Source organism: Dysidea avara, chromosome 6 (assembly GCF_963678975.1).
Source record: "Dysidea avara chromosome 6, odDysAvar1.4, whole genome shotgun sequence".
NCBI classification, from domain to species: Eukaryota; Metazoa; Porifera; class Demospongiae; order Dictyoceratida; family Dysideidae; genus Dysidea; species Dysidea avara.
In genome coordinates, this window is record NC_089277.1 from 19,843,222 (window position 1) to 19,865,117 (window position 21,896).

General features: G+C 40.2%; 1 protein-coding gene across 2 annotated transcripts in view; it reads left to right on the forward strand.

Annotated features, from left to right (window-relative positions):
- Positions 1-21,896, forward strand: part of LOC136259110 (uncharacterized) — a 294,792-nt gene that overhangs the window by 192,634 nt on the left and 80,262 nt on the right. For both annotated transcript variants that reach the window (XM_066052532.1, XM_066052533.1), the window contains exon 11: positions 12,061-12,180. In XM_066052532.1, the coding sequence (XP_065908604.1) occupies positions 12,061-12,180 (120 nt within the window). The remainder of the gene's footprint in view (positions 1-12,060; positions 12,181-21,896) is intronic.

Consider the following 21,896-nt stretch of genomic DNA (forward strand, 5'->3'; position numbering starts at 1 on the left):
CTTATACTCTCTGTATACTTATGCAGGACCCAGGGATGGATCTAGGATTTACAAAAGGGGCTAACTCAAGGTACTAATGTCTCACATGAAGGTGTCACCTCCCAGCATGAGAAGTATGTTGGGACTAGGGGGGCCTGGGGGCATGACCCCCCCCCCCAGGAAATTTTGTGTTAAAATACTGATCTTTCCACATACAAATGCTTATAATTTTCCTATATTTTCTATAGTTACCTTTAGATTAAGTACTGCAAGCTCTGCAGCAATATTTTGTTAATGAAAAATTTTTCCAGTTTCAATCACATTATTGTTCTAACATGTACCTGTTGTTGTACAATTGTGAGTACAAATGGTTGTCTGAACTTGTTTTGAAACTTGAATGATACGAGATATAATCTGAGGGCATATTCAATGGCATGTGTATACTATAAGTATAATGATAAATCGTTTATTAATGAAGGGCTTTTAAATAGACCAATGCACTTCATTGTATGTATAGACACATTTTTAGGTGCAGACAGATATGGATAAATTCCATAGCAGAATTAACTATTATGTATCTGTTGAATGTTCTATTAGAATAGATAGTGACTGCTCTATTAGAGTATCTTTATTTTGTGCACCTCCAATGCTGATCCCAGTGATCCAGGCTCTTTTTGTATAACCTTTACCACAAATCCAGTGACGGCACCTTGAAAGATGGTTATAAGGTGGATTTAATGAGTATTTGTGACCGGGCCTGCGAAAACAGGGCATGTGGGCACAAACTACACCCCATCACTCTACAGGTTATATCTTAGTACTGGGAAAATATATTTCCATTCTGTAACTTGCATCATGATGCCAATTAAATGCTTAATACGAGCTGAAAATTGCAATGCCATAGCATAATGGTACAAAAAGTTATGAGTGATGAAAGTGTGAAAAAGTAGGCAAAAATCATGTGCCCACATGCCCTATTATTGCAGGCCCGGTCACATTTGTACTATTAGTGTTCATTCTAACTATGCTAACAAAAGTTCATTATGATCTTCAGCATATTGATCAAGTAAAGTATAAACATGAAGGGGGCATAAGCCCCCCAAAACTCCACCCCTAGAACTGCCCTTGGGGCCATTCCCACTGACCAATCATTTATTATAAAACTTACCTAGGTAGTTATCATCAAGACACACGGTAGTGTGTCGTGCGGCCCAAGAAGCCAGCGTGCCACCCGTGAGTATATTAACAGGAAGAAAGAAAACGCAACATTCACACCTATGTAGCTCTGTAATCCCTTATCCGATTGGAACCAAATTTTCTACAGACGTGTCGGCCAGCTAGAGGAGTCTACACACCAAATTTGAAGAAAATCGCTCCAGCCATTTCCGATATACGAGCGAACAAAATTTCGTTTTAATTTTTTCGTTTTTTTTCTTCTTCTACTTCTTCATTTCGCACACTTCGCAAAATCCGACATAAAACACGAATGCGCGCATGAATCGGGCTGAAATTTGGCACACTTAAAGGGCTCATTAAGGCGGATCTCTGTACCAACTTCGGTAGGAATCCGATGAACATTCATGGAGTTATGACCGATTAGTTGCGTAAAATAAGGTCGAAGGTCTGTCACGCCTACAGGGTAAACTCCTTCGAGGAATCAGTTGACAATTGATATGTAGATGGAGCAACCATCGTAGGAGTGCCTTTTTGTGGTTTGAAAGGAATCGGGATAAAGACCATGGAGATATGACACAAAATCTGACCTGTGTCAAAATTACGCCATCGATTTTTATGAATAAAAAACTATTAGTTTTCGTGTCTACCAGGCAAACCGCTTAGAGCAACGAGCTGAAAATCAGTATGTAGCTGGAATAATCATCGTAGAAACTCCTTGCAGTAGTGCAGAAGAATCGGATTACAAACCACTGAGTTATGATTCGAAATCCAACTACGTGTAACAAATGCGAGATCGAGATACTCTAATAGAACAGTCACCCTAATAAAGTATTCAGCTACATTTATAATTTACTCAATTATATTAAATTGCAAGTTATTCTGTAGGGAATGCAGCTACAAACAAGTCACCCTGTAGTCAGATCAGCCAGAAGAAGGTACCTAATAGAGAGTTCAGCTCAAACAAATTGCCCTGTAGAAAGATCAGCTAGAAGAAGTTACCTTGTAGAGAGTTCAGTTATAAAGAAACAATCATGCAAAGAGTTCAGCTGCAAACAAATCACCCAGTAGAAAGTTCCGCTATGAACAGATCACACTGTAGAGAGTTCAGTTAGAAACAAGTCATCTTGTAGATAGATCAGCTAGAAGAAGTCACATTGTAGAGAGTTCAGCTACAAAGAAACTACCATGTAGAGAATTCAGCTGCAAACAAATCACCCTGTAGAGAACTCAGCTACAAACAAATATGCCCTGTAGAAAGATCAGCTAGAAAAAGTTACCTTGTAGGGAGTTCAGCTACGAACAGATCACCCTGTAGAGAGTTCAGCTACAAACAAATCACCCTGTAGAGAGTTCAGTTACAAAGAAACCACCATGTAGAGAGTTCAGCTGCAAAAAATTCAATCACTCTGTAGAGAGTTCAGCTAGAAGAAGTCACCTTGTAGAGAGTTCAGCTGCAAATAAATCACCTTGTAGAGAATTCAGCTACAAACAAATAACCCTGTAGAAAGATCAGCTAGAAGAAGTTACCTTGTAGAGAGTTCAGCTACAAAGAAACCACCATGTAGAGAGTTCAGCTGCAAAAAAATCACCTGTAGAGAGTTCAGCTAGAAACAAGTCACCCTGTAGAGAGATCAGCTAGAAACAAGTCACCCTGTAGAAAGTTCAGCTAGAAGAAGTCACATTGTAGAGAGTTCAGCTACAAAGAAACTACCATGTAGAGAGTTCAGCTGCAAACAAACACCCTGTAGAGAACTCAGCTACAAACAAATCGCCTGTAGAAAGATTAGCTAGAAAAAGTTACCTTGTAGGGAGTTCAGCTACAAACAAATCACCCTGTAGAGAGTTCAGCTACAAAGAAATCATCATGTAGAGAGTTCAGCTGCAAACAAATCATCCTGTAGAGAGTCCAGCTATGAAAAGATCACCCTGTAGAGAGTTCAGCTAGAAGAAGTCACCTTTTAGAGAGTTCAGCTACAAAGCAACCACCATGTAGAGAGTTCAGCTGCAAAAAAAATCAATCACTCTGTAGAGAGTTCAGCTAGAAGAAGTCACCTTGTAGAGAGTTCAGCTGCAAATAAATCACCCTGTAGAGAATCCAGCTACAAACAATTCACCCTGTAGAAAGATCAGCTAGAAGAAGTTACCTTGTAGAGAGTTCAGCTACAAAGAAACCACCATGTAGAGAGTTCAGCTGCAAACAAATCACCTGTAGAGAGTTCAGCTAGAAACAAGTCACCCTGTAGAGAGATCAGCTAGAAACAAGTCACCCTGTAGAGAGTTCAGCTAGAAGAAGTCACATTGTAGATAGTTCAGCTACAAAGAAACTACCGTGCAGAGAGTTCAGCTGCAAACAAATCACCCTGAAGAGAACTCAACTACAAACAAATCTCCCTGTAGAGAGACCAGCTAGAAACAAGTCACCCTGTAGACAGATCAGCTAGAAGAAGTTACCTTGTAGAGAGTTCAGCTGCAAACAAATTACCCTGTAGAGAATTCAACTACAAACAGATAACCCTGGAGAGAGTTCAGCTAGAGTCAAGTCACCCTGTAGAGAGAATCCTGTAAAGAGTTCATCTACATACAAGTAGATCACCCTGTAGAGAGTTCAGCTACATTTCAAGTCACCCAGTAGAGAGATCAGCTGCAAATTATCCTGTGGGGATTAATTGACATGTAATAAATATATGCAAGAGTTCATAATATAATGAACTCTTGATATATGCATTATATATATAACTAGCTGTAGTACCTGCCCTATCGTGCAGGGCAGTATGTACAATGACATGGAAATTAAATGAAATTACAGTTGGTAATATACTATTATAGATACTTATAAAAGACTAAGGAAACAATGTGGTGTAAGGATCGCATGAATGCAATAATTGTGGAGAAGTGCACTCTTATTGGAATATTTTGTGACTTAAGTTGCTCAAATTCTACCATCAACCAAACATACCATGAATTACTGTAATCTGCACTACAATGATTCTGTTATGACAAAATATAACGGCTTTATAAAATATAACAGCATGGGCACTGAGTGGGGGCTAGCAAGAAATAATGATAAATGAAAAACAAAAAAATTTGAGTCATCCAGCCCAAGATAGCTCATGGAAAAAAAACTGCCAGCCTTTTCTTTTGTTTTGCTGCACAGGAAAAACCGAAAAATGCTCCACTCTGCTTTGTATGCATGTGTAGAAAGAGTTCAAATCATTGCTGCAAAGTCTATAAATAGCTCCCATTTTCACAACGTGCCCCATGTTGTGAAGAACAGTCTGCCACGGGACCGTGTCATTTCACTGTGTAGCTGCAGTCATCCCTCCTCCGAGCAAACCATCCAGGATATGCATAAAGACAAAAGAATAGAAAAGATAACTAGTTTCACACATACATAAATATACAAAGCAACCATCTGATACATTTTTTTTACCATAATACCTTCCTTACCACCATCCACAGGTGCTGATCCACAATATCACAAAGCAGCAGTAGCAGCAGACAAACCTAACTAAAGTGCATGTGTTTGCCTATCTAAAAACCTCACTATAGACTACATTACGTGTTTTGCAACCCCCTCTAACTAAAAGTGTCAATCTATCTGCTGAACCTACCCTAGATAGTGCCACATAAAGCATGCCGTGTGTGAAGCTTTCGTCCGTCAAATCTAATCCTACAGCCTTAAAAGTTTGGCCCTGGCTTTTGTTAATGGTCATGGCAAAGCAAAGTGCAATTGGAAATTGAAGCTGTCTAAATTCAAAAGGCAAAACCGAGTTACTCGGAATGAGAGGAATGCGTGGTATTATAATATCGTGTCCTGCATATCTATCGTGAGAAATCTTGGCCTCTACTGTGTTAGCCAACAGTTTAGTAACTACACACCTAGTGCCATTAGTAACCCTTGGAGGATCTAGAGAGCGTAGAATAATAATAGGAGCGCCTACTTTAAGTAAGAGAAGATGCTGAGGTAGTCCAGATACCTCTAAAGAGTTCAAGAATTCTGTTGGAAAGTGAACAGCCTGAGATTCATCAGGTATGGTGTCCAAGGACCTGTAGTCACAGCAGTCACCAGGTAACTGCTCCACCAGAGTCATGTTGATGGAATGAGTGGTCTTGTTAAGAGGAGCAAGAATGCAGCGTTCAGAAAGCCAAGCCAAGTCCCTAAAGTTAGAGAGCAAATCTGGATACACCCTGGAAACCAGTTCCTCCTTGCTATCCACAAAGGTTCCCATGGTGTCAGGTAGCTGGACAACATCAGGTAGAGTGTCAATAGGAAACTTCCCATCTCCAATGGCCAATAGTTCTTCAGCGAATTGTCCAGCTGCCACATCCCCACACAGGTGCACTCTCATGTTAGTGTGTAGTTGTTTAACCACCACACTGTCCCACAGATGAGATCGCTTGAGGCAAGCATCAACAATGTTACCTCTAGTGCCACCTTGAATGACAGGTAGAATCTGCCTGAAGTCACCACACAGTAGCATGCACTTGCCTCCCATTGGATTATCATTCCCTGTCAGATCCCTCAGGGTACGGTCCAAAGCTTCAAAAGCACCTCTGTTGGTCATGGGGGCTTCGTCGACTACTATGGCTTTAGCCTCTATGATCACCCTACATAGTGCAGTTCCTTTCTTGATGTTGCACATGGGGATGTCCGATGCATGCAAGTCCAAAGGGATCTTAAAGGTACTATGCAAGGTACGTCCTCCAGTCAAGAGAGTAGCAGCTATTCCGCTAGAAGCAGTAGCTAATGCTATGTCACCTACAGACCTAAGTTTAGCTAGAATAAGATTGATCAAGAAAGTTTTGCCAGTTCCACCAGAGGCATCCAAGATTAACATGCCTCCCTCGTCTCTATCTATCATGGAGCAAAAGGTGTCATAGACATCTTGCTGGTCAGCAGTAAGCAATGGAACATTACGATTTACGTTTGCCTGTTGCTATTGAGGATTATAGTCAATCTCCCTACGGTACACACGTGCAAACCTATCGCTATCCACTACCTGAGGCTGGGGTAGCCCATACTCGGACAGTTCCCTACCTCCCATGGAAATAACTTTTTCCTGCAAGTCATTGAGAGCCACATTGAAGATGTCATCATTGAACTCCAAGTCATCATCCCGATGTTGAGTACGTTGCTGGTGCAAGAAGTCCTCTGCCATTGCTTCCTTGTGGTTCTCGTAAATCTCCAGAGGGTTGGATGGTTCACACCAATTAAGGATTACTGCAAATAGGGTGCGAAGACTTGCAGGTGAGTTGCTGACTGATGCCTCTTCCATAGCCAAGTGGTACTGATTATCATCCTCAAGAAGACCTAACCTCAAACATGCATCCCTAAAGGAACTACAGAGGTCACCTTCAACAGTTCTTAAGTCAGCAAAAGACTGGGGTCCCCTAACATGATAAAGCAGCAATCGAAGGTAGAAGCATTCTCCCTGACGTGGACTGATGGTGTAGACTCTACCTATAACCTGAGCCTCCTTAACTCCAGGATGGTCATCGACATCCTTTCCCTGTTTTCTCCTGTTCCAAGTCTTCCTGCTCCACGTGTAGTACTGAGGCACTTCTTCATACAACAGAGTCCTGGCGAAATCATCAGATTGACAGAGGACAAAGAACTCTGTCAACGTAGTCTTTGGAGGGTCACCAGAAGCCTGTTCTCTTGCAGTCTCCTCAGTGAAATACACTCGTTGGCCATTCTCCAAGTGAACAGCAAGCTGTTCAACAGGAGGGAACCTTTCATGTATGGGGAACTCCAGTATTCTCCAGGCAGCCTCGCTGCTGCTGATGTAGCGTGCATTCTGGAAGTCTGAGATCTCATCCACCTGATCAGACCTCAGAGCAAAGGTTGCCTGATCACAACCCTTGTGTACGTATTTCAGTACATACTTGATGGATTTGATGGACACGCAAAGCTCGACATTACAGTGACAATTTAAAGAACGAAGCAGAAGCTTGTTGTAAGGCACAATCCACCTGTTGTCAATCTCTTGAGTAACGCGAGACCCCATCACCCTCATATTAATGGTAGCCACTTGTCCACCATCCTCAAGGCTCCTCCTCCTGTACAGTGGGTAACTGTCTGCACGTAGTTGGGTATCAGCCTTGAACTGCTTTGGGTAGCTCTTACTGCAGCGGCCATCTTCCATGCAGGGTGAGTCAGGGTTGATGCTCCCACAGGGCCCATGTACCATGTTGGAAATCACGATCTGATGCAGCTCAGGATCAACCATTGGATCAGGGATCTCAGCACAGATGACGTCATCAATCTTATCTGGAGTGATCTTGTGCTCTGGAATAAGCCATTGCAGCAAATGGCAATGTGGCAAACCGCGCTTTTACCATTCTGTTGAGTAGAGCCAAGCCCGTGGTTTCCCAAAAATCATCTCCTTTGTGAGCATCTCTAACAATTTCTTCACCTTAAGCCTAAACACACGGGCCACTAAGTCTGGACGGTCCAGAGGCTCTTGACCTGGTAGTAGATTGTTCCTAATCTCTGGCCAATTAGGATTGGTGGTCATGGTGATAAAGAGGTCGGGGTGGCCATACTTCCTAACGTAGGTCATTGCATCCTGCTGACGCTCATGCATGTAGCGTGGTCCACCAGTAAATGACGGCGGTAGGATCACCCTACGACCAACATTCCTGGGGTCACCATCCCCATCTACCATTGCATCCCGCAAATCCTGGTAGCAATCAGCACGTAGTGCCTTTTGCTCACGCCTGAGAAACTGTAAGCGCTCAGTTTCAATCTTACAGTAGGCGTCAACCAGGAATTGCTGGAAAAGCCTTAAGCAATACGAGCACTTGCTGCCTGACCATGATGTGGTAGCGGTAATACACCATGGCTGTCAATTTCCTACCATTAGCCAATTTCAGGTTGATGTGCCATCCATCGGTGCCATAAGAAAAGAGTAAAGGATACTGTAAAGGATCATACCCCCTATGAAGTTCAGAAATGCGCTACAAAGACCCATCCCTATAGTGCAAAACTATGTCCCTATTATTTACATTATCATTACGCATTAGCACTCCTACCTCATCACACATCGGGCTATTGTACCTCCTAGCATGTTCTCCTACAGGCCGTTTGTTCTCATTAATCACTACCCTAATATTTGCTGGCTCATCATGCTGCTCAAATATTTCTTTAGCTACCTTAATAAGTTGAACATAGTGATTATCGTCATGCAAAAGCTCAGTAATACCCCTAACTATGTCAAGCCTTAACCCATCAACTATCCCACATCTTGTAGCTACTTCAGTTTGCTGGTTGTCGATAAAATAAATTTGGGAAAATTTAGGAGACTCACCTGTTGATGGAACTAAACTACCTATACGATGATAGACTTGACCCTGTACTCTAAAAAAAGGATTGAAGCCAGCCATAGTTATCTCGTTACAGCCAAAGCTTGTCATTTGAAATGCACTGTTATACTTACGTATGCTAGCTAGAAAATGTTTACCTGCTGTGTTTGTACCTTCACACAGGTGTCTCAAGAATGACTGGGGCTGTGGAAATGCCTCTAACTGGACATTACCCTTCAAGCAACAAAGGGATTCGGTCTCCTGGGGAAATTTTAATGCGCCGCAGTGTGTGCATTCTACACTAAGTGTGCCTACATCTGTAGTGTTGAAGAAGTTGTGTGGCTGATAATTAAGCCTAGTCTCGCGTGGCCAGACCGCTTTTTCTCCGTCACGGCGCTTATCGATTAGAGATTATAAGCGCCTACTCCAAAATAGGGTCTGGTCCAGAATCAATACGCAAACTCGTTTTCACACCCCAAGCAAGAGCTCGAGGTGTTTAATCAACTTTCATCATATAACGTATACTTCCTTTTAAATTTCAAGCCACGTACGCACTGGAAATGCCATGAACGATAGCCGGTAGAGTCGATGAGAAACACTGAGGCTGGTTTTCTAAGGCTAAAAAGAACACGGGTTGATTCCTTGCTCAGTTCGCCTTTAGCCTTTTCGTTTTCACAAGGAATCGATCCGTGACCTTTTTAACTGTAGAAAACCAGCCTCAGTGTTTCTCATCGACTCTATCATCGACTCTACCGGCTATCATTCATGGCATTTCCAGTGCGTACGTGGCTTGAAATTTAAAAGGAAGTATGCGTGCTGTGTTAGCCTGCTGCTCCAGAGCTCTGTAGAGTGGATCAGCTCGAGCTTGTTGATGGGAAGCTGTATCTTGTTGTTGCTCCTCCCTCCTTGTTACTGGGTCTTCACGCGCAAGTCGACGGGCAGCTGTATCACGCTGCTGTTCTTCTTCTCTGGTGGCCGGGTCTGCACGCGCAAGTCGACGGGCAGCTGCATCGTGGATCCATTCCTGTGATCTTCTTTCTTCGTCCTGGCGGGCCACACGATGGGCTTCTGCGTCACGTTGTCGTCGTCTCTGTTGTGAGTCGAGTTCACACCTAGCACTGGATGAGGTGGTAGCTCCAGTTGAAGCCTCCTGGCGGCGCAGTATTTGTCGTTCTGCTTCTTCCCGTCTCTTCTCTGGATCCAATCTTTGGTTCTGCTTGCGTCTCTTTGCTTGAAACGCACAAAAAGTAGACGATCGTTTTCGCTTAGGCGGCATGCTCGGGCATGCTTACACAGCACATCAAATGAATTTGAATTAGAAATATCACGTGTGTACAGTTGGCAAAAACACATGCAGTACAGTGCGAAAAAAGGTGTACTGAAAAGGTGCCCAAAACGAAAAAAAAAAATTAACACCAGCTGGATTCGAACCCACAACCTCGCGCACGTAAGACAGGCACCTAAACCATTAACCTATTTACTTCACCACATTGTTACAGCAATATTTTTGTCTTATAAAGACTTGTACAAATGGACTGAGATAGGTGTTTACTTGCGGTTTGCATGCGGTTTATAGAAAGAATTCAAGCGAATTTTAGTCTACACACCTGCCTTCAACGACCCGTAGATGACTAACGATAGCTCGCACGAACTTTTCGAAAGCGTCATTGTTGAGCTCAATACTCAGCGCTTCCGTGACGCCAAAGACGCTTCGAAACGCGCAGCGGTTCGAGAGTACAATGCGTGACATCAAATGGAATGCAGACAGATAGACAGACGGCTTTTCACTCTTATAATATAGATTTATACATTTCCTGATAAAATCAGAATGAGTTAAAGTATTTATAAAATCTGCTTCATCTTTTTCTTTTTCCTGTGGTAAAGAAAAATATATAGATTAAAAATCCCCAAAACTGGCCATAGGCCGGCTTTGGGGTATACAAATACAAAAAGAAGTGAAATCTAATCAAAAACAGCCAAGCTGTAAAAAAAGGAGTGCGGCCCTTGAAAAGGCTATGGTGAAAAAAGATGTGAAATCCAAGGTGGCGGCCAAGAAATGGCTGTGATGGTAGGTTAATGGTAAAAATGTTAATAACGACAATTCAGGTGAATTTTGTGCCAATTGACCAAGCGGCACCAAATTCGCCTGAATTGTCGTTATTAAAATTTTTACCATTAACCTACCATCACAGCCATTTCTTGGCCGCCACCTTGGATTTCACATCTTTTTTCACCATAGCCTTTTCAAGGGCCGCACTCCTTTTTTTACAGCTTGGCTGTTTTTGATTAGATATGATTATCAGTACACTAGTAGAGCACCAAAAAATACATTGTTTTTAGCGTACGCTTTGGTTTAATTAATCCGGGTTACACCTGGGTCAAATCAGTGGATTGCTATGAGGGTCAGTGGGTCATCTGGGTCAATGGTAGTGACCTGGTTTCAACATTGTAGTGGGTAACTAATTTACGTATCTGTTTTCATACTTGATGAACATTATTCAGATTTGTAAGCAGTATGTGCACAAGGTTTATAGCAGAACTTCACAAATCTACTACACATTTTAGCCATCTCACAGGTCCCTAGTGGGATAACATTTAATATATTTTATAATTTTATTGTATGTTCTACCATATTGGAATATAGCCATTGATTGAGTTGTGCCTGATAGAGAGACATGTTGATAATTATAATCATTGCACATGGAGTGGATGACTCTAGCCACTGAGTAGTTTGCCCTGGGGATTACAATGGAAAGTAGCTAATGTTTCACAACACCATGGCCTCCAACTAGGGATGCGGAGATTATGCCGGCATAATTTCGAGCATAATGGGTATGTGTGGGAATCAGGAATTATGCTAGCATTTTGAGGTGATTATAAAGCTTCAACAGTAGGAAAATCTTCAGACTGCACATTCCGTTAAAAAAGATTGAGATACTCTAATAGAGCAGTCAGAAACTCTAATAGAACAGTCACTGAGTGTTATTTACTCTAATAAAGCAGTCACGTTGACATGAAATACTCTAATACAGCAACTAGCTAAAGAATTCAAGACTATTTAAAGCTTAAACATCAATAAAAATGGTCTGATACTGCAATATACTGGCATTATTAGCCAATTATGGGGGCATAATTTTGGGAATAATGAACAATTCTCCAAAGCATAATAGGTGATTTTTTGAGCACTGCTCAAAAGCATAATGCTCGATTTTTGGAGCATAATAGCCTCATGCCTACCTCCAACATGCTGTAGGAGAAGAACCACAGCATAATTAGAAATTCACAATAATTTTTTTTGTGGTTGCCAGATGATAAGTATTCCATAATTCATCCCATGCATGAATCATTTCATGCCTGATTAATTTGGGAAATATATTTAATAGCAACTTGAACCATGAAAATGTTATCAAACTTATAGTAGCAAATGCAACCACATAGTATTTTATTAGGTTATAGATCAAAGGATGCTAAATGTAGCTATACCTAACCTTCAGTATGTAGACCATCTATTGATAATTATTGACATATACACATGGTTGTAATATTGACATTTTAAAATTAGGCTACATATGTTAATTATCACTTATGTATGTTTTCCAGATATTAATGAATGCAATGGTTCTCATGAGTGCTCTCAAAACTGTCACAATCAACTAGGATGGTACAGTTGTTCTTGTCGGAAAGGGTTTCTATTGAAACTTGATTTCAAGCAATGTGAAGGTATGTCAGTTGACATGATATGTTAATTTATACACTTATATATATGTATGTGTGTGTGTGTGTGTGTGTGTATGTGTGTGTGTGTGTGTGTGTGTGACTAGATTTTGGAAGAATGTTCCTAAAGATACAGGTGATTTGTTTGCTGCTGAACTCTCTACATGGTGGTTTCTTTGTAGCTGAACTCTCTACAAGGTGACTTCTTCTAGTTGATCTCTCTACAGGGTGATTTGTTTGTAGCTGAACTCTCTACAGGTGATTTGTTTGCAGCTGAGCTCTTTACATAGTGGTTTCTTTGTAGCTGAACTCTCTACAAGGTAACTTCTTCTAGCTGATCTTTCTACAGGGTGACTTGTTTGTAGCTGAACTATCTGCAGGGTGATTTGTTTGTAGCTGAACTCTCTACAAGGTGATCCTTCTAACTGAACTCTTTAAAGGTGATCTTATCGTAGCTGAACTCTGTACAGGGTGATTTGTTTGCAGCTGAACTCTCTACATGATGGTTTCTTTGTAGCTGAACTTTCTGCAGTGTGATCTGTTTGTAGCTGAACTCTCTACAGGATGGTTTCTTAGTAGCTGAACTCTCTGCAAGGTAATTTCATCTCTCTACAAGGTGACTTCTTCCAGCTGATCTCTCTACTGGGTGATTTGTGTCTAGCTTAACTCTCTACAGTGTGATTTGTTTGCAGCTGAACTCTGTGTGGGCGATTTGTTTGTACCTGAATTCTCTATAAAGTGACATTTTCTAGCAGAGCTCTCTATTGTTTCTAGCTGATCTCACTACAGAGTAACTTGTTAGTAAATCTGAACTCTTTGCAGGGTGGATTTTGGTTGTTAAACTCTCTGCATGAAGACTTGTTTGTAGCAGAATTCTGTATAGAGTGAATTTTTTGTAGCTGAACACTCTATGGGGTGCATGACTTGTTTATAGCTGAAGTCTCTTCAGTGTGACTTGTAATAATTATCTAATCAAAAACAGCCAAGCTGTAAAAGAAGGAGTGCGGCCCTTGAAAAGGCTATGGTGAAAAAAGATGTGAAATCCAAGGTGGCGGCCAAGAAATGGCTGTGATGGTAGGTTAATGGTAAAAATCTTAATAACAACACTTCAGGTGAATTTGGTGCCACTTGGTCAAAATTCACCTGAATTGCCATTATTAAAATTTTTACCATTAACCTACCATCACAGCCATTTCTTGGCCGCCACCTTGGATTTCACATCTTTTTTCACCATAGCCTTTTCAAGGGCCGCACTACTTTTTTACAGCTTGGCTGTTTTTGATTAGATTTCACTTCTTTTTGTATTTGTATACCCCAAAGCCGGCCTATGGCCAGTTTTGGGGCTTTTTAACCTATATATTTTTCTTTACCACAGGAAAAAGAAAAAGATGAAGCAGATTTTATAAATACTTTAACTCATTCTAATTTTATCAGTAAATGTACAAATTATATATATAATGCATATATCAAGAGTTCATAATATAAAAAGAGAGCATATATTTATTGCATGTCAATTAATCCCCACAGGATAATTTGCAGCTGACCTCTCTACTGGGTGACTTGAAATGTAGCTGAACTCTCTACAGTGTGATCTGCTTGTACGTAGATGAACTCTTTACAGGATTCTCTCTACAGGGTGACTTGACTCTAGCTGAACTCTCTGCAGGGTTATCTGTTTGTAGTTGAATTCTCTACAGGGTGATTTGTTTGCAGCTGAACTCTCTACATGGTGGTTGCTTTGTAGCTGAACTCTCTAAAAGGTGACTTCTTCTAGCTGAACTCTCTACAGCGTGATCTTTTCATAGCTGAACTCTCTACAGGATGATTTGTTTGCAGCTGAACTCTCTACATGATGATTTCTTTGTAGCTGAACTCTCTACAGGGTGATTTGTTTGTAGCTGAAATCCCTACAAGGTAACTTCTTCTAGCTGATCTATCTACAGGGTGAATTGTTTGTAGCTAAGTTCTCTACAGGGTGTTTGTTTGCAGCTAAATTCTCTACATGGGGGTTTCTTTATAGCTGAACTCCCTACAAGGTGACTTCTTCTAGCTGATCTCTCTACAGGGTGATTTGTTTGTAGCTGAACTCTCTACAGGTGATTTGTTTGTAGCTGAACTTTCTACAAGGTGATACTTGTAGCTGATCTCTCTACAGGATGACTTGTTTCTAACTGAACTCTCAACAGGGTGATCTGTTCATAGCTGAACTTTCTACTGGGTGATTTGTTTGCAGTTTTACTCTCTACATGGTGATTTCTTTGTGGCTGAACTCTCTACAAGGTAACTTCTTCTAGCTGATCTTTTACAGGGCATGTTTGTTTGTAGCTTAGTTCTCTACAGGGTGATTTGTTTGCAGCTGAACTCTCTACATGATGGTTTCTTTGTAGCTGAACTCTCTACAAGGTGACTTCTTCTAGCTGATACACTCCAGGTATGTTACAAGGCCAATTTTGGAAATTATTGGACAGCCTAAAAATTGCCAATTTTGGCTACTTCTTACAAACAAAAGTTACCACTTTTGGCAACTTTATAAAGCAGTGTAATGCAAAGCTATAGGACTGCTAAGAATTTGCCAGTTTTGGCAAGTTTTGGTAACTAAGTTTCTATCTAACTTTGGCAACTTTTGGAAACCATCAAAAAGTTGCCAAGCCTGAAACTGCTGATGGTTTCCAAATTTAGCAGTTTAAGATGGTGCTCAAAACTACCAATTCTGGCAATAAATGTACTCTTTTTTATGAAGACTAATGAAAAAATCAATTATGGGATCTAGTTTGCAAAACGGCAAAATTTGATGCCCACTATTGAACTGTTCATGCATACTAAAATTACCACTTCTGGCAATTTCTTGCAAATAAAAGTTTCTACATTTGGCAACTTTTAAAAGTTGCAAAACTATTGTATTGCTTATAAATTGCCAGTTTCGGCAATTTTCTGAGGTTTCCACTTTAGGCTACTTTTGCCAAAAGTTGCCCCAAAACTGAATACTATAGTCCAAATTTGGTAGCTTGAACATCCACAAACTGTGCTTGTACCTATCCATTCTGCATTCCGGCAATACAACTCAATTTTAACTAAGAAAATTGAGAACTTGGACTTAATTGGCAACTGGATTAGCAGATTTTGTGATCTAGTTCACCAAAAAGATGGTGAAAGGTTTGACTCAATATTAAGTTAGCAGCTTTGTGAACTTTAACACTGTAATGCTCACTTTCATGCTTAATACCGGTAAACTGTAAGTGTCAAAGTTTCCAAAACTGGCAACTTTTAGACTGTTGTTATAATTGCCAAAATCAGCAGCTACTGCACACGCTTTTATAAAATTGCCATTTTTGGCAATTCTAAGAATTTGTCACACAAAATTACCAATTGTGGATAACCGAATCCCACAATCAAATTCTGTATCATCTTTTATAAAAGAAATTACATTTATTGCCAAGTTTGGATACTTTTGAGCATCATTTGTGGCTACTCAAAAAAACACAAAAGTTGCCAATATCGGCAATTTTGGGTTGCCTGAAGTTGCCAATATAGTCAACTTTGGGTGCCTGAAGTTGCCAATATTGGCAACTTTGGATTGCCGAAGTTGGCAACTTTGGGTGGCCTGAAGTTGCCAATATTGGCAACTTTTAGGCTGTCCAATTGTTGCCATAAACAGCTTGTAACATACCTCTACAGGGTGACTTGTTTCTAGATGAACTCTCTACAGGGTGACTTGCATGCAGCTGAATTGTCTATCAGATTAACTGTTTGTAGCTGAATTCCGTACAGAATACCCTGCAATGTACTATAATTCTTTAATGAAGTAAGTTATAAACGTAGCTGAATGCTCTATTAGGGTGACTGTTCTATTAGAGTATCTCGATCTTGCATTTGTTACACGTAGTTGCCTTTCGAATCATAACTCAGTGGTTTGTAATCCGATTCTTCTGTACTACTGCAAGGACTTTCTATGATGATTATTCCAGCTACACACTGATTTTCAGCTCATTGCTCTAAGCGGTTTGCCTGGTAGATGTGAAAACTAATAGTTTTTTTATTCATAAAAATCGATCGCGTAATTTTGACACAGGTTGGGTTTTGTGTCATATCTCCATGGTCTTTATCTCAATTCCTTTCAAACCACAAAAAGGCACTCCCACGATGGTTACTCCATCTACATATAAATTTTCAACTCATTCCTCCAAGGGGTTTACCCTGTAGGTGTGACAGACCTTCGACCTTATTTTACGCACATAATTGGTCATAACTCTGTGTATGTTCATCGGATTCCTACCAAAGTTGGTACTGAGATCCGCCTTAATGAGTCCTTCAAATGTGCCAAATGTCAGCCCTATCTGAGTACGCATTCGTGTTTTATGTAAATATTTTAATAAGGCCCCTATTCGGTGATTATTAGTTTCTCATCCAGCCTTTCTAATTATTATGATGCGGGCGGGAGGGTATTACCATTATGCCATTATTTTATAATAATTATTAACACACTGATGTACAGACCTTGTCCAAATTGTCTTTCTTTTTTACTACAAACATTTCCTTCACCAGCTGATTCTAATTTTTGTGATCGCCAACTGTTTTTCGACAGTCAACTGAAAGCCTGCTTTGATGAAGTCGATAGAGCACGATTGCAACTGGCACTGCAGCAATTTGCTAAGGAAAACAACAATTCTCCTGGTGATATATAGCACATTGTAGCATTCATCAACAAAAATTGTAACAGTTTGGTATCACGTGTTCTTCTGAGCATGTGCAGAGGAAATAATGGCTTACCATGCGGTAGCTTAAGAAGGATGCGGGCTGTGGATGAGAAACTAATAATCACCAAATAGGGGCCTAAGGACAATTCAGGTGAATTTGGTGCCGCTTGGTCTTGGCACAAAATTCACCTGAATTTTCATTATTAAAATTTTTACCATTAACCTACCATCACAGCCATTTCTTGGCCGCCACCTTGGATTTCACATCTTTTTTCACCATAGCCTGTCTGAGGTCCGCACTTTTTTTACAGCTTGGCTGTTTTGGATTAGATTTCACTTCTTTTTGTATTTGTATTAAGGGCTTTTTTTAATCTATCATTTTTTCTTTACCACTGGAAGCAGGGTGATTTCTTTGTAGCTGACCTCTCTACAAGGTTATCCTTCTAGCTGAACTCTCTACAGGGTGACTTGTTTCTAGCTGATCTCTCTACAGGGTGACTTGTTTCTAGCTGAACTCTCTACAGGGTGATTTGTTTCTAGCTGAACTCTCTACAAGGTAACTTCTTCTAGCTGATCTTTCTACAGGGTGATTTGTTTGTAGCTGAATTCTCTACAGGGTGACTTGTTTCTAGCTGATCTCTGTACAGGGTGACTTGTTCCTAGCTGAACTCTCTACAGGTTATTTGTTTGCAGCTGAACTCTCTTACATGGTGGTTTCTATGTAGCTGAACTCTCTACAAGGTGACTTCTTCTAGCTGATCTCTCTACAAGATGACTTGTTTCTAACTGAACTCTCTACAGTGTGATCTGTTCATAGCGGAACTTTCTACTGGGTGATTTGTTTGCAGCTGAACTCTTTGCATGATTGTTTCTTTGTAACTGAACTCTCTACAAGGTAACTTCTTCTAGCTGATCTCTCTACAGGGCAATTTGTTTGAGCTGAACTCTCTACATGATGATTTCTTTGTAGCTGAACTCTCTATTAGGTACCTTCTTCTGGCTGATCTGACTACAGGGTGACTTGTTTGTAGCTGAATTCCCTACAGAATAACTTGCAATGCAATATAATTGGACCAGGTGTCCTACAGACCTTCAGCACTTGTGTTGTAAAGCATTAATAAATAAACTAGTGTCCATTTGGTTCTACTTGGGGTACTTAGAGATAATGAGTTACTCTCTAGAATTCCTATGGATATAATTACATGAAAATAACAAGGAGAAAACATCCTGACCACCTGGTAGACTCCTGTAAGCGTTCGAGCGTAAATCGGATGGCTGCAGGTTCGAGACTACCTAGGTCCAGTCATGGATTTTTTCTCCTTTCTCCAACTTTTCAAACACATCTTAAGTAGCTAAAGTCTTTGAGCAGGCTGTAGGACCAGGTGTCCTACAGACCTTCAGCACTTGTGTTGTAAAGCATTAATAAATAAAATAAAATAAATAAAAATTATAAATGCAGCTGAAAGCTTTATTGGGGTGACTGTTCTATTAGAGTATCTCGATCTCGCATTTGTTACACGTAGTTGCCTTTCGAATCATAATTTAGTGGATTGTAATCCGATTCTTCTGTACTACTGCAAGGACTTTCTATGATGATTATTCCAGCTACACACTGATTTTCAGCTCATTGCTCTAAGCGGTTTGCCTGATAGACACGAAAACTAATACATGAAAATAACAAGGAGAAAACATCAAGGAGAAATATGAAGGAGAAATAACAAGGAGAATAACAAAAATAACAAGGAGAAATAACAAGGAGAAATAATTTCTCCTTGAAAATAACAAGGAGAAATAATTTCTCCTTGAAAATAACAAGGAGAAATATGACACTGTATCAAGACACACTACCGTGTGTCTTGATACAGTGTCATATCTCCATGGTCTTTATCCCGATTCCTTTCAAACCACAAAAAGGCACTCCTACGATGGTTGCTCCATCTACATAGCAATTTTCAACTGATTCCTCAAAGGAGTTTACCCTGTAGGCGTGACAGACCTTCGACCTTATTTTACGCAAATAATCGGTCATAACTCCGTGAATGTTCATCGGATTCCTACCAACGTTGGTACAGAGATCCGCCTTAATGAGCCCTTTAAGTGTGCCAAATTTCAGCCCGATCCGTGCACGAATTCGTGTTTTATGGCGGATTTTGCGAAGTGTGCGAAATGAAGAAGTAGAAGAGAAAAAAACGAAGAAATTAAAACGAAAGTTTGTTCGCTCGTATCTCGGAAATGGCTGGAGCGATTTTCTTCATATTTGGTGTGTAGACTCCCCTTGCTGGCCGGCACCTCTCTAGCAAATTTGGTTCCAATCGGATAAGGGATCACAGAGCTACATAGGTATGAAAATTGCGTTTTCTTTCTTCCTGTTAATATACTCACGGGTGGCACGCCGGCTTCTTGGGCCGCACGACACACTACCGTGTGTCTTGATACAGTGATATATTTGTAGCTGAACTCTCTACAGGATGACTTGCTTGTAGCTGAACTGTCTACAATAATAACTGGTTGCTGCTGAAATCCCTACAGCATAACTTGCAATGTAATAGAAATCTATAATAGAGTAAGTCATTAACTAGCTGAATGCTCTATTAGGGTGACTGTTCTATTAGAATATCTCGATCTCACATTTGCTACACGGAGTTGGCTTTGGAATCATAACTCAGTGGTTTGAATTCCGTTTGTTCTGTACTACTACAAGGACTTTCTACGATGAATATTCCAGCTGCATACCAACTTTCAGCTCACTGCTCTAAGCGGTTTTCCTGGTAGGCGTGAAGTATGTTTATTCACGAATCTCGATCGTGCAATTGTTACACACCTTCGGTTTCGTGTCATTTCTCCATGATCTTTATTTCGATTGCTTTCCAACCACCAAAAGGCACTCCTACAATGGTTGATCTATCCACAAAACGATTTACAACTCATTCAACAAATTGATCTTGTTTTACGTGAATAATTGGTCGTCAATCCTTAACCATTCATCGGATCTACACCAACTCATGCAAATATGATAATTTGCCTTTGGACTACCTTTCTGTGTGCCAAATTTCAACGTGATTGGAGTACGCATTTGTGTTTTATAGCAATTTTTGCAAGTGTGCAAAAAGACGAAGAAAAAAAATAAAATGAAGAAAAATCCGAAACTTTAGCTTCTCGTATCTCAGAAATGGATTGAGTGATTTCCTTCAAATTTGGAATGCTAACTCCCCTAGCTGGCGGAAACTCTGCAGCAAATCTGTTCCAATCGGATAAGGTATCACCGAGATACAAAGGTATGATTACCTACGGTATGATTATCTTTCATTGTTAAATATACATGCAAGTATTTTTAATCAGACAAAAAACTGTACACAACATTTCTTTCTTTGTTCCACAATTCCTGCAGAAAAGAAAAAATAAACAAGTTAGAAGGAAACCCTAAAGCCAGCCATAGGTCGGTTTTGCCGTATACAAACACAAAAAGAAGTGAAATCTTATTCAAAACAGCCAAGCTGTAAAAAACGAGTGCAGCCCTCAAAAAGGCTATAGTGAAAAAAGATGTGAAATCCAAGGTGGCGGCCAAGAAATGGCTGGGATGGTAGGTTAATGATAAAAATTTTAATTACGACAATTCAGGTGAACTCACCTTCACCTGAATTGTCGTAATTAAAATTTTTACCATTAACCTACTATCACAGCCATTTCACCTTCACCTGAATTGTCGTAATTAAAATTTTTACCATTAACCTACCATCACAACCATTTCTTGGCCGTCACCTTGGATTTCACATCTTTTTTCACTATAGCCTTTTTGAGGGCCGCATTCTTTTTTCACAGCTTGGCTGTTTCGGATAAGATTTCACTTCTTTTTGTGTTTGTATACGGCAAAGCCGGCCTATGGCTGGCTTTTGGGCTTCCTTCTAACTTGTTTTTTTTCTTTTCTGCAGGAATTGTGGAACAAAGGAAGAAATGTTGTGTACAGTTTTTGTCTGATTAAAAATATTTGCATGTATATTAAACAATGAAAGATAATCATACTGTAGGTAATAAGGTGACTTCTTATACATAACTGAACTGTAGCTGATACTCCCATTGTTAAATAGCAGCTGAACTCTTTTCAGAGTGACTTTTTTCTAGCTGAACTCTCCACATGGTGATTTGTTTCCTACACATATTTCTACAGGGTGATTTGTTTGTAGCTGATCCCTATAAGGTAACTTGTATCTAGCTGATATCTCTACAGGGTGACTTGTTTGTAGCTGAACTCTCTACATGATGGTTTCTTTGTAGCTGAACTCTCTACAAGGTAACTTCTTCTAGCTGATCTCTCTACAGGGTGACTTGTTTGTATCTGAACTCTCTACATGATGGTTTCTTTGTAGCTGAATTCTCTACAAGGCAACTTCTTCTAGTTGATCTCTCTACAGGGTGACTTGTTTGTAGTCGAACTTTCTACATGTAAAAAATTCTGGCAGACCAGCAGCATTGGTAGTGTAAACCAAAATAAACACAGTTGCTATCATGCAAAACAGCACTTTTTTGCTACCTGGAGTTTATCATTTTGTTTGTTTATTTGTTCACTGATTTCTTGTGGCACCTGTAATATATGTTTACAAACTGATGCGCAGTCACTGTATATTAACACCCTTACTGGATGTTATTTAAATTCAATTTTCTCAGTGACATTGAGACATCCATGCTAAAAAAGTAAATATGTGCTTACGTAACTCTAAACATTATCTCCTTACAGGTCAAGAATAACTTGGAAAGCTGATAAAGTCGAAGACGCACAATGTACATTGTATTGTATCATAGAGATTCTTGTTAACTGCAGATGATACATCTTACCAATGAATCTGCATGTAATTATGTAAAACGACACTGACAATGATATAGGCTAGCTACCTTACCAGGCAATATTATTGTGAATACTAGTAGCTAGCGGTGAGCTTGGATGGGCTGAATACTGCACATACTAGTTAGTGCCGGATACGACTGAGTTCGCCAAATTTTATTCTCTTTCCCTGAGTCTTAAACTATTTCTGC